Source organism: Carcharodon carcharias, chromosome 7, assembly GCF_017639515.1.
Source record: "Carcharodon carcharias isolate sCarCar2 chromosome 7, sCarCar2.pri, whole genome shotgun sequence".
NCBI lineage: Eukaryota > Metazoa > Chordata > Chondrichthyes > Lamniformes > Lamnidae > Carcharodon > Carcharodon carcharias.
In genome coordinates, this window is record NC_054473.1 from 45,266,656 (window position 1) to 45,280,902 (window position 14,247).

General features: G+C 43.0%; 1 protein-coding gene across 1 annotated transcript in view; it reads left to right on the top strand.

The window, feature by feature from the left end:
* The window catches only part of LOC121279750 (receptor-type tyrosine-protein phosphatase gamma-like), a 783,231-nt gene that overhangs the window by 752,882 nt on the left and 16,102 nt on the right, over positions 1 to 14,247 (top strand). The window contains exon 26 of the mRNA XM_041191026.1: positions 12,862 to 13,008. Within this exon, the coding sequence (XP_041046960.1) occupies positions 12,862 to 13,008 (147 nt within the window). The remainder of the gene's footprint in view (positions 1 to 12,861; positions 13,009 to 14,247) is intronic.

Below are 14,247 nucleotides of genomic sequence, written 5' to 3' on the forward strand. Positions count from 1 at the left end.
GCATTTGAAAAGTGCTTGGTGCTTGCTCTGCCTCATTTAATTTTGTTTTTAAAATTTAATTCTGCACACTGTTAAAGAAAAATTAAAACTTCAACATACATGCAAGAAACTTAGCCTTATGTTACATTTTACTGGATTTTTATGTGTATATTATTTATTATATATTAAAAATGGGGCATGGTCCAATGGTATTGCACCTGTAGGTGGTACTGTGATTTGACATACTGTAGTGTCACATGGCAGGATCATCTTATGCCAAAATAAGTAATGCACCTTTAGTTACTGATTCACTATGCGCCCATTACACACTCCTGTCTTGGCAATTTCACCCCTCAAAGCCTGCTCACAATAAACTTCCATTAGCAACAAACTAAACAGAACTCTAGCCATGATTCCACTCCCTATTTGCAAGATAATTATGGATGACAAAGGCCATCTAACCCAGCTCATTTCATTCATCCAGATGTCATACCATAGAACCATAGAAAAGTTACAGCACAGAAAGAGGCCATTCAACCCATCGAGCAGGATTTTACGTGTAAAATGATGCGCAGTGACATCGGGCAGTACTCCCAATGTCACCGCGCTCCATTTAAAGTTTCAGGTAGACGGGGATGCAGCAAAATCAGCTGCGCACCCACCGACCTGTCAGTGGCCAATTGAGGCCATTGACAGAGTCAATTAAGTAATTAAAGGATCTGCCTTAAGGTTGGCGGGCAGGCCAGGAGCCCTGGCGTGAATTAGAAAAAGCATGAAGCCTCATCCACGGGCCGGATGAGGTTTCATGTCGGTTTTTAAAAATTTTAATAAAGTTTTTGTAAAAATTAAGGACATGTCCCAACTCATGTGACAGTGTCACATGAGGGGACATGTTAGGGAAATTTAATTTTTCTATTTTTAGCTTTTTTACATTTAGATCCAAACTCCCTGAGGCTACATTTAGGAAGGGCACAGTGCTTCTGTGCAGACATCACGTAAGGCCCACCCACATAAAATGGCGCCACACCCCCAATTGGGGGCACCGATCAGAAGCGCACCTGTGTGTGCCAGCCCATCAACTTCGTCCCCGAAAATCCTGCCCATCGTGTCTATGCCAGCTGAAAAAGAAAAAAAACTGGCTGCCATTTTAATCCCACCTTCCAGCACCTGGTCCACAGCCTTGCAGGTTGCAGCGCTTTAGCTGCTGATCCAGATGCCTTTTAAATGAGTTGAGTGTTTCTGCCTCCATGACCAAACTAGGCAGTAAATTCCAAACACCCACCACCATTTGGGTGAAGAAGTTTTTCTTCATGTCCCCTCTAATCCTTCTACCAATCACCTTAAATCTGTGCCTGTTTGCTAGGGGAAACAGGACCTCCCTGCTGCTCTATCTAGGCCCCTCGTAATCTTGTACATCTCAATCAGGTAACCCCTCAGCCTCCTCAATTTCAAAGAAAACAACCAGAGCCTATCCAATCTTTCCTCATAGCTGCAATTTTCAAGCTCTGGCAACATTCTTGCAAATCTCCTCTGTACACTCTTCGGAGCAATTATATCCTTCCTGCAATGTAGCGACCAGAACTGTACATAAAATTCCTGCTATGGCTTAACCAATGTTTTATACGGTTCCATCATTACATCCCTACTTTTGTATTCTGTAGCTCATCCAATAAAGGGAAGTATCCCATATACTTTCTTTATCACCTTATCTATCTGTCCTGCCACCTTCAGGACATGCAGACCAAGGTTTCTCATTTCCTCTACCCCTCTCAATATCCTCCCATTTATTGTGTATTCCCTAGCTTTGTTTGCCCTCCCTAAATGCATTCCCTCACTTATCTGGATTGAATTCCATCTGCCACTTTTCTGCCCACTCAACCAAACCTTTGATATAATTCTGGAGACAACCTTTTCACAGTCAACTACACAGCCAATTTTTGTGGAATCTGCAAATTTCCCAATCATGCAACCCACATTTTAGTCCAAATCATTAATATATACAACAAGCAAGGGGGGAGCCAAAAATGAGCCCTGTGGAACGCCACTAGAAACCATTTTCCATTTGCAAAAATATCCATCAACATTACCTTTTGTTTCCTGTTGCTGAGCCTATTTTGAATTCAACTCACTGCATTCCCTTGTATCTCATGGGCTTTTACTTTTCTGACCAGTCTGCCATGTGGGAACTTGGTCAAATGCCTTACTAAAATCCACTGCACTACCCTCATCAATCATCTTTGTTACTTCATCAAAAAGTTCAGTTAAATTAGTAAGACACGACTTTCCCCTAACAAAACCATGCTGACTATCCCAGATTAATTGATTCCTTTCTAAGTGACAGTTTATCCTGTCTCTCAGGATTGATTGCAATAATTTGCCTACCACATAAGTCAGACTGACCAGCCTATAATTATTTGGTCTATCCCTCGGACCCTTTTTAAATAATCGCACAACGTTCGCAGACCTCCAATCCTTTGATACCTCACCTGTATCTATTGATGATTGGAAAATGATCCTCAGAACATCCACTATTTCTTCCCTGGCCTCCTTTAACAGCCTGGGCTCCAACCCACCCAGCCCTGGTGACTTATTCACCTTCAAGGATGTCAGTCCCTCCAGTACATCTTCTCTCATTATGCTTATTGTATCTAATATTTCACACTCCTCCTCTTTAACTAGAATATCTGCTTCATCCTTCTCATTAGTGAGAACCCTGCCCACATCTTTAGCATCAGAGCACAAGTTACCATGTACACCCTACCCTTTCCTTAGTTATTCTCTTGCTCTTAATGACTGGTAAAGCTTCTTCGCATTTTCTTTGATTTTACCTGCCAATGTTTTTTCATATCCTCTCTTTGCTTTCCTAATTACCTTTTTTACTTCGCCCCTGTACTTTCTATATTGCTCTAGGCTTTCCACAGTATTAGGTTTTTTATGATTGTCCTAAGCTTTTTTTCTGCTTTATCTTACCTTATTTACTTCCAGATAACCAAAGGGCTTTAAATTTGGCAATACCGCCCTTTTTCCTTCTGGAGACATGTATACACTGTGCCCATAGAATCTCACTTTTGAATGTCTCCCACTGGTTTGTCACTGATTTCCCTTCAAGTAACTGTAACCAGTCCGCTTTCGCCATATCACCTGTCAGCTTCGTAAAATTTGTCTTTCCCCAATATAGAACTTATACACCTGTTCTATCTTTTCAGAATTATATTAAATCTAACTGTATTCTGGTCACTATCTGCAAAATGTTCACTCACTACTACTTCATCCACTTGCCCAGTTTCATTTCTGAATACTAAATCTAGAATTGCACTACGTCACATTGGGCTTGTTACGTGCTGGCTAAAAAAAGCCCTCTTGAATGCAGTTCAAAAATGTTGTGCCCTCTGTGCCTATTACACTGTTCGTATCCCAGTTGATATTAGGGTAGTTGAAGTCCCCAACTATTATTGCCCTACTGTTTTTGCACTCAGAAATTTGCCTACATATTTGCTCTTCTATCTCCCTCTCACTATTTGGGGGTCTATAGTACATTCCTAGCAGTGTGGCTGCCCCCTTTTTATTCCAGAGCTCAACCCATATGGCATCAGTTGATGATTCATTTAGTATATCATCCCTCCTCACGGCTGTAATTAATTCTTTAACCAATAATGCTACATCCTCACCTTTTTGAGCCCCGTCAATCCTGCTTGAAAACCCTTTGGCCAGGGATGTTGAGCTGCCATTTTTGCTGCTCTTTAAGCCAAGTTTCTGTTATCATGCTGCCATGTGTCTGTCTGTGCCCTTAGCTCATCGGCTTTGTTTGCCAAACTCCTTGCAATTTAATAAACACCTTTTAACATTGCCAAATTCCTGTGCTGTAAGCCTTTTAACCTTTGCTATTTCTGTCTTTCAAAGTCACCCGCTAATTTTCTGTCTCCCACTCCCTACTCTGAATTTGTACTATCTAAATCTGCCCTCAGGTTCCCATCTCCCTGCCAGACTAGTTTAAGCCCTCCCCAACATCACTAACAAATCTCCCTGCAAGGATATTGGTCCAATTCAGGTGTAGACCATCCGGCTTGGATTGATCCCATCTTCCCCAGAACAGGTCCAAAAGCCCCAGAAATCTGAAGCCTTCCCTCCTGCACCACCTCTCCAGCCATGCATTCTTCTGGTGTATTCTCCTATTTCTATACTCACTAGCACATGGCCTTGGAAGTAATCCAGAAATTACTACCTTTGAGGTCCTGCTTGCTAATCTCTTTCCTAACTCTCTGAACTCAGCCTGCATGACCTCATCCCTTTTTCTACTTATACTGTTGGTACCAATGTAAAGCATGACCTCTGGCTGTGCACCCTCACCCACCAGAATGCTCTGAAGCTGCTTAGTGATATCCATGACCCTTGCACCAGGGAGCAACATACCATCCTGGAATCACGTCTGCGACCACAGAAATATCTGCCTGTTCCCCTAATAATAGAATCCCCTACCATTATTGCTCCCTTCTTGTTACTTCTCCCACCCTGCACAACTGAGCCACCTATGGTGCCCTGGTCATGACTCTCGCTGCTCTTTCCAGAGGAACCCTTTCTCCCATTGATACTCAGAACTGAGTACCTGTTAGAAAATGGGATGTCCTCAGTGGTCTGCTGTACTACCTGACTTGTCATTCTTGTCTATCTGACAGCCATCCAATCCCTCTCTGCCTGCTCTTTCATAAGTTGCAAGATGACTACTTTCTGAAATGTGCTATCCACGTAGCTCTCACCCTTGTGAATGCTCCTCAGTGACACCAGCTGACCCTCGAGTTCCAAGATATGGAGCTCATGTTTTTCCATTTGGTGGCATTTTCTGCACATGTAGTTGTCCAGGACATGGGTAGCGTCCTGGAGTCCCCACATGGCATGGTATGTGCATTCGACGGGTATGAACAGCGCAACTGTGCCTCAAATTATTTACTTACTGCACCGAAATTGGAATCTAAGTAAACACAATAAAATGTTAATTAACTCTCATTATGTCCTCACACCGGTTATTTTTTATATCCCCAACCCTCGCTGGAACTCTTGCTCTGTCCTTGTGCCAGCTTTTTTTTTCTAAGCCCTGACTTTCCCTGGAACTCTTGCTCTGTCCTCGCACCCATTATTTTTTAAATCCCGGCTCTCGCTGGGGCTCTTGCACTGTCCTTGTGCCATTCTTTTTTTAAAGCTCCGATTCTTGCTCTGTCCTTTCGCTGGTTTATTTCAAATCCTCAACAGCAAAATCTAATTTACTATCCATAGCCGTTTTTTTCTTCTTGTATTTACCACTTTAAATATGTTGCTGCTTTAAGGCAGTAACTTTTTTTAACTCAGGCTGCAGTTGCTAGGGTACAGTTGACTTCCCTCTGTTTTTTCTGAGTCCTTCTTGCTGGGCAGATCTTTGAAAAAACTTTGCAGGTGCTGTATTTTGCAACAAATGTATCAATGCCGGTACAGAGTGTTTTTTGTAGTGACCTGCACTGCAGAGGGCTTGGAAACTTGGTTATGCGTCTGTTTTAGTTTGGGGGAAAATCTGCAGTCCTTATTTAAAATGAGTGTTTGAAGCTATTTCCCTTTGAGTTTAGATTGCTTATAAAAACTGAGATTTTGGCATTTCTGAAATGCTTAGAAGGGTTGTACTCACAGCCCGTGTTGCATTTCACTGATTTACTGCTGGTCTTAAGTTTCCTTTTTTAAAAAAACCTTTAAAACTGCAGCAATCTCGCCAGTGAACTTCCACTCACTCTGGTAGATTCCTCAACTTCCAAGTCTGTACTGAAGCTTCTTCAACTATTTCTTCTTAGGTGTTCGTCTCTCTAGTTAGGCTTCAGTTGCTTTTAGTTCCTCATACCTTGGGATGCTGATTTAAGGCTTCTTCAAAAGTATTTAATTGGCTGAGTTATTTGAGACATCATGAAAGGTGCTGTATAAATGTAGGTTATGTCTTTCTTTCATTACATCTGCATGCAGTAGGCAGTGACTGTAACAATTGTGAAATTGGAGGCCCAATGCTGATTCTCTAAGGATATCAACTGATGTTAGGAAAGTGGCTACATTTACAAAACAATTCAACTGTAGCTAATACAACCTTACCATTCTGACCTCTCTGGCACAAACCCACAATATACCACAAATGGCATCTGTTCCTTTTAAGCTAATGATACTATCCCCAAGATTTGCCAGTCAGACATCCACCTGCAGCTTAGGAAAAATATACAGTAGATTAAATTGATTATCTGAATTTTTCAGAGAAGAATGATACAAGATACATAAATTCAGTATGGTCTTAAGTCAAGAACTGGATTGTTTCCTCTTCCCCAGAAACTGTCATACAAATTGTGCTATACACTGAATTTACAGCCTGAAATGGAAAAATGTCATTGATAAATAAGAAATTCCAAAGGCAAAAAAAACCCCCCGCCACCCCTGCCACTGACCTTCCAATAGCCCCCAATCTCCACCTCCCCAACACCCTCTGGACCTACCCCCACTGCTTCAACAGCCCCCTGACCTCCCTGCAACCCTCCAACAGCCCCTAACATTCCCCCACTCCTCCAACAGCTCCAACCTCCCCCATCCCTCCAAGATTCCCTAACCTACTTCCCACCCCTCCAACAACCCCCAGCCTCCCCTCATCTCTCCAACACCTCGCAACCTACCCCCAATGCCTCCACACACCCCTAACTTCTAACTTCTCCCCTCACCCCTCTAACACCCCCTGCTTAAATACACACACACACAAACCAGAAGGTGGGATAAAACAGTTCAAAGGCACCAATTCCAGAGTACAGGATTCGATGGGTTGATTTTGATCGATGTCTTCCAAATTCCCTTCAGATTTTGTTGATAATACGAGGTGGTCTTCAAGCACTTTCAGTATTTAGTTCACTGGTTGAATAGTTGCTTTGTTCGTTGCTGTGGTCCAGGATGAAACAATAAAGAAAGTTCTTGTCTTATTGTGTAGATGGATCTTATTTGCCATTATTCAATATTAGGGTGTTTTCTAGCCAAAGTTCCTTCCTCAAAGAAACAGAACCATTCTTCTTAATATTTATGGAGCATTTGTGGAGCAGAATGGTTGCTACGGTTTCTTATATTAATAACTGTCACTGCAATCCAAAAGTAATTTATTATATGAAGCTCTTCGAAATATTGCAATGCAAAAGGCACTAAAATAATGTTGCTATGATATATTGTTGTTGTGGGTAGATGCCAGGCAAAGGCCAGGCACCTCTCACAGTCAAAAGAGAAAAATTCAGACTGGTGGTCACTGAGACCAGCTTCCACGGGGGTCTTACAGCAGGATTTTGAGTTTGGCTTGCGGGCGCAGTCAGCTGGCTCAGGAGCGACCCAGAAATTTGCCCCTGCCCACGATCGGCCCCCAACCAAGTTTTCACACTGCTTGGCCACATGTGTGCAGGCGATGGCACCCTGGAAGCGGGGAACCCAGCAATTGGTGCAAAGCCTCTGGCTTGCTCAGCCTGGCTGGTTTGTCTATATGGTAAAGAATAAATGTCAGAACCTGCCTGAACAGAGTGTCTGTCACCAGCTTGATGCAACTGTGGGCAGCTGATTGGGAGACCCCACACAGATCCCCCACTGACCCCTGGTAAGAACCGGAGGCATAAAAGCTGAGGGCCGCTGTGACCTTCATAGCCCCTGGCATTGGGCGTCCACCCACACAGTCGGAGCTGATCTCAGGCCCAATCGTTTGATAAATGGAGGTCACAATGAACCAGGAATGGGAGTGACATTCTCCAAATGGAACTGTTGATTTAAAGTTAAACCTACTCTGCTTGATATCTAAACCAACATATTTAAAAGCTCCACAAGCCTGATTTCCAATTTTAAATTCCACTCTAATTTTATTAATAACTCATTTCTCAAATTCCAGTACCACTCCATATCAAATCATCAACATGCATCATGAAGATACCTGCAAGTTTACCTTTATGATACCAACAAGACATTGCAGGATTTGCTTTGAGTTGAACACAGCCAATTTTCAGCAAAACAAATCTCACTGAAAAATACCAGACCCCTGAAATATCATTCAGGACATAGAGTCAATTGTTTAGCTTCTGTATCTGCTGCCTCTTTGAATGATTTCAGAAACACCCCTCTGAAAAGTATTACCCTGCAGAAATGCAGCTTTTATGCAAATTAATCTTCACTCCCATGGTCCAAAGAGCTAAAAGGATTTTCAAGATTACTTAGCCAACTGTGTGAAAGTCCATTCTAATACCTGTATCACCTAGTGGCTCCTCAAAACCGCTAGCGACCAGCCTTGTTTTAGTCTTTTAAGTTCTAACTGAAAGTATTTTTTTTCAGTACAAGCCCATCTATGTAAAAAAGCAGTTGCCCTCTTCTCTGGTACCTCAGGGTAAACTACAAACTCTCTCCAAATGTCTAATTCCCTTTGGTTTGCCTTTCTCATCAGTTTATCCTCAAGTTTTTTGGCAGCCACCAACTTCACAATCATGAAGACTCCCGTTTCTGGTCCTGTTCTGAGACTGTTCTGCAGCCTTTATTTCGTTGTCTACTCTATTCTCACTACAGCCTCTACTTGTGCTTCTCTGTCCATCAAGACAACTACTTTGTCATCTCCCTCTTGTACTATCGGACGTTCATTCTCCAGGTCATGCTCGTTTTCTGACATGATTCACTTCAAGTAGTTGCAGTGTGCTTTTGTAGTCTCCATGCTTTCACCGTATTCTGCCAGCCCATGGACCTTGCTTCTTGGCCATCATCCTGAACATTCAGCCAATATTTAAACTTGCCAGTAGCTTTTCCTTTATGTTCCACAGTTGTCGCATCCCTCCATGCACTTGACCTCTCTGGTATATATGTGACCCAAGTACCCCACTCTATGCAATTGATCTTTAAACATGACAGCTTTGTCCTGTGCATCATGATCGCTAACATTACCACTGTCCAGCCCTTTGTGCACCATAACCTGCTTCTCAAGACCTTCATCACAAAACAATAAACATCTGAAGTACAAGATGCCTCATTTACTTCTGTCAGATGCTCAGACCCTGAGATTTTAGACGGCATTTGCCGGCCCCCTCGCAGGCAGGACCCGCCGCGGGCGAGGTGGCGTCCCAACCAGAAGTCCTTTGACTTGCGGCGAGACCGGAAGATCACGGTGGTGGGTGGGTGCAGAAAATCCCACCCTTTGTAACTCATTCAGATCATGAAGGTGAATCTTAACAGTTTAATTGCCTTGTTTGCTAAGTACTATCCTACCATCATTACCTTGCCGGGGCCTTTCTATTCCCTATGACCTCTTTTATAATAAATCAAAATTCCTGAATTAAATTCTGTCTCATACAGTCTTAGTATAATGCCACGTTGTTCTTTGAATATTCTTCAAAACCTCAGCTTGATGAAAGCCTGTCTGCCTACATGTAAAGCATTTAAATATGCAGAAAAAATGGAACTAATTGTAGTACCTCCAAGCACAGGAGGACTTGCACACATCACAGAAAGCAATATGGTGTTTTGTCCATAGACTAATTGATAGGAACTATATTCTCCAACCACCTGAATTCTTTGCATGAACCACCCATGCCAGGATCGTTGTCAACTTGTAGTCTAGATAATCAACTAAAATTTTATGCAGTATTCCATCAATGAATGCATGACTCCTTTCAGAGTCCATTGTTGAAAGGACTTTCAGCTGTGGTATTCATCACCATGATGTTCATGTTTTCACTCCTGTCTCTGATCTTCGCATTGGCAAATTTCCCTGCATTATTAGTCAGAAACTTTGCTGTTACCCCAAGTCAGATGCCTATCCATTGCTTCATGATTTTATCTCTAACAACCACTTTGTTCTTACTGTGTATTGTAGAAAGGCTAAATCTAGTTGCCAGGTCTACAAAATGTAAAACAAAAATATTTCTGTCTTTGTCCCATTCCTTCAGATTCATTGCAACTACTTTGTTAAAGTTACATGCCAACTTAAGACTTACAATAGGGTATAGTGGCATCCTCTGATTTTTTTTTACAGATTTCAAACTTCTAACTAATCTCTTTTGTTAGCCTTCAATACTCTTCATCAACTACACCTTTTTTTTGTACTTCTTTCATGGAATGTGAGCATCGCTTGCAAGGCCTGCATTTGGTGCCCATCCCTAGTTATCTTTGAGAAGGTGGTAGTAGTGAGCAACCTTGAAACAATGCTGTCCATATGGCGTTGGTGCACCCACAGTGCTGTGAAGAAGGGAGTTCCTGGATTTTGACCCAGTGACATTAAGGAATGGCAATATAATTCCAAGTCAGGATGGTATATGGCTTGAAGGGGAACTTGCAGGTAATATTGCTCCCATACATCGGCTGCAATTTACACCTTAATAACGTTGAGGGCTGCTAGCCTTACCATTATTCCTAATCCATGCCTTAGGTCATTAGTTTACAGTCTATTCTTAATGAACTTAAAGTTGTTCAGAAATTATGGGTAGAATCTTGCCATCAGCAAGCAGGGGGCGGGGCCCACTCACCAATGCGTAAAATGACATGGGATGATGTCGGGTGGAACCTCTGACATCATCCCGCCTCATTTAAATTTTCAGGAAGGCGGGGGCACAGCAAAATCAGCTGTGGGCTCGCCGACCTGTCAATGGCCAATTGAGGCCATTGACAGGATCATTAAAACAGTTAAAGGACCTGCCAGTCCAACCTTAAGGTTGGTGGGCAGGCCAGGAGCCCCGGCGGCAAATAGATAAAACATGAAACCTCATCCAGCAGCGGGATGAAATTTCATGAGGGGCACATGTAAGGGATTTTTTTTTTCTATTTTTAATATTTCTCAAAGTCCAGGTGATCTCCCCGAGGCTGCACTTGTGCATGCGCGAAAGAGCACACTCTCGCTTTTAGGAAATCACCCCCGCCCGCACAGGGAGCACATAGCATTTCCCGCCGGACGTCACGCTGGACGGGCCTTAATTGGCCCGCCCACGTGAAATGGCGGTGCGGCCCGCTTGGCTGGCAGGGATCGGCTCCCTACCCGCCGGAGATTGGGTCGGGCCCACCCGCCCGACAAGCAGAAAATTCTGCCCTATATCTATGTTCTTTATTCTGGATATTTAAATAAAGTATTTTGCAGCTCTTACAATTGCACCAAGACCATTTATGGCAGAAGTTATAATGCTGCTGAAATTATATAGTTGAGTATGTTAGTATTTATCAGACTTGATTTGTTTTATTCTCAACTATGTAGACACTAAGGTTATCTAATAACTATAGCATTCAGTAATAGCTATATCAAATCTGTTAATTGCACAACATGAACTATTATGTTAAATATGAATATTCATTTAGAAGACTGTAGCTGCACTTTCTGTTTTACTTTTACTAAAGTGTAAACTGCTGATATTATGGAAGCTGATGGGCCATTAAAAATGCTGAAAGTGTATGTTTTATTCATTATGCATTATTATTCATATTGGACAGAATTTAAAGAGGTGGTATTTATTTTATATCTGGGATTTGTAAAGTTATGTTCTCGTTTTCTATCCAGCTCTATGCCCTTATAGCTTGTTGTCCCTCAACCGGATTAGCAGGACTGATAGGACCTTCCTCGAGAGATCTGTTTTGCTGGACAGAAAGGTTTCTCTTTTACTTCTGCCAGCTTTCCTAGCCATCGCTTCTCAAATTGGCCATTTTATGACAGAAGGCTGGGGATCGGGTGGGAATGTGGAATTAAGTTTGAGGATCAACTATGATCTTATTAAATGCAGGAACAGACTGAAAGGGTCCATATGGTTTAGTCCTGTTATTTTTTATGTTCTTATATTGAGGAGAGGAGGAGCGGAGACAGATGATGTGGTAGAGGTGGAAGTAAGCAGCTGATATGTTGAGGAACTTGAGTTTCAGTTTGAAGCGAATGTCAAGATTATGAAGATTGTGTTTCAGCTTGACATAGTAGCCAGAGGGTAGAGTCAGTGGCAAGGATGCTGTTTGTGGCTGGGGCAAATATTGTGGCTTTGGTCTTCACAATATCTAGTTGGAAAAAGTTACAGCTCACCCGAGATTGGATGCCTGACAAGCAGTTGGACAGCACAGAGGTGAGAGTGTAGCTCTCAATTAGGGATAGGCAACAAATGCTGGCCTTGCCAGCAATGCTCACACCCAATAAAGAATATCGAGAAGGGAAGGCTGGGTGTCATCAGTGTATATGTGGAAGCTGAGTCCATGTCTGAACAGTTTTGTGAAGAGGCGGCCTGCGGATGGAGAGGGTCACAGATAAATCATGGGATACCCCCAAGTAGGCAACAGGGTGAGGCTTGTGTGTGAGAAGGAGGGGAGAATGTGTGTAAGAAAGAGGGGGTGAAGGAGAGTGTGTGTGTGTGTGTGTGTCTGTGTGTGTGTGTGTGTGTGTGTGTGTGTGTGTGTATGGGAAGAATGTGCACCTGTGAGTGTGTGTGAGACAGGAGAGTGTGTGTGTAAGTCTGGCTTACTCCCAGTCTCAGGGTTCTCATTAACCCTCACCCCCACACACCAATACACACTCTCACCCACTGTCACAGGAAGTGAGTGAACACACTGAGACCGCAAGTGAACGAGACGCACAAACACCCACCCTCTCGCACGCTAATGGTCATCTTTATTTATTATTCCGTTTTTAAATGATCAGTTATTGCTTTGACATTTTTTCTTTGCTCAGCAAGTTGTTTCTTTTCATACTTCAGCTTTTAATGATGTGCCAAACTTTATCTTTCTGAAATTTGTTCATCGGCCCCTTGAGTGAGAAAATATTGAAATATGTCCCCCCAGGCGAAAAGGCTGGGCAAGCCTGTCCAAGCCAATTGAATTGAGCTCTAATTGCAAACAGTTTCAAAATGGCTAAAACCTATGATTCTTTACCAACAGGCAGAGGATGAATCTGTCTACTGGCCAAGCCGTGAAGAATCCATGAATTGTGAAGCCTTTACTGTAACCCTTATCAGCAAAGACATACTGTGCCTCTCTAATGAAGAGCAAGTTATCATCCATGATTTCATCCTGGAGGCAACACAGGTATAGCAAAATGTTCTGGATTCACATAATTTTGACAGGAGTGATAAGCAGAATACTTTTGTACACGTTGAAGCTGGAAAATCTCCTTCCATATTCTCTTCCCCCACTGTGGATAAATGTCTGGCTTAGCTATTTGATTATGGAATGGTAATAAAAGGTAATCAAGTACATCTCTCAAATTCTGACTGAGTATCTGAAAGTCAGTCTGATTGGATTTTGTAGCTGTGCACAGAGCAGTGAAAGAAGCCCTGGAGCAGGATGCCTGTCCTGGGATATGATGCATGGCATAAAAAATAAAGTGATTATTTAAATAATTGTTTAAGAAATATTACTGAAGAAAACATCTCATAATTAAAAAGCTAATTGTGTATCCATTGAAGGTGAGTCATTTGGGTATTAACACTATTTTCTTAATTCATTTTTAATACTGACCTTCAATCTGCAGCAAGCTCTGGCATAGGGCAGAATTTTGCCGTCGGCGAGCAGGGGGGCAGGGCCCACTCGCTGACACGTAAAATGACTTGGGATGACGTCGGGCGGAACCCCTGAGGTCACCCCGCCCCATTTAAATTTTCAGGGAGGCAGGGGCGCAGCAAAATCAGCTGCGGGGGGGCCGCCGACCTGTCAATGGCCAATTGAGGCCATTGACAGGATCATTTAAACAATTAAAGGACCTGCCCGTCCAACCTTAAGGTTGGCGGGCAGGCCAGGAGACCTGGTGGTAAATAGTAGAAAACATGAAACCTCATCTAGCGGCGGGATGAGGTTTCATGTAGGGTTTTAAAATTTTTCATAGAGTTTTTCTGTAAATTATGAACATGTCCCATCTCATGTGACATTGTCACATGAGATGGAACATGTTAGGGATTTTTTTTTCTTCCATTTTTAATATATTTCAAAGTGGAAGTGATCTCCCTGAGGCTGCACTTAGCCTCAGGGAGATGAGTGCGCTCTTTCAAGCGCTTGCGCAAGAGTGCATTCTCGCTTTTAGGGAATTCCCCCCCGCCCTCACAGGAAGCACATAGCTGGCGGGGATCGGCTCCCCGCCCGCTGGAGATTGGGTCGGGCCCCGCCCGACTGGCAGAAAATTCTGCCCATAGTGCTCTTTGAATGTCTGTTGAATGTGCTGAGGAATCCACATAAGTCCAGGGTCGGGGGTCTCTGCAAGCAGGCAAGAGAGGGGGAGTGGGGGTGAAGGGACAGGTTCAAGAAGCGAAGGGAGAGGGTTAAAGTGGAGGA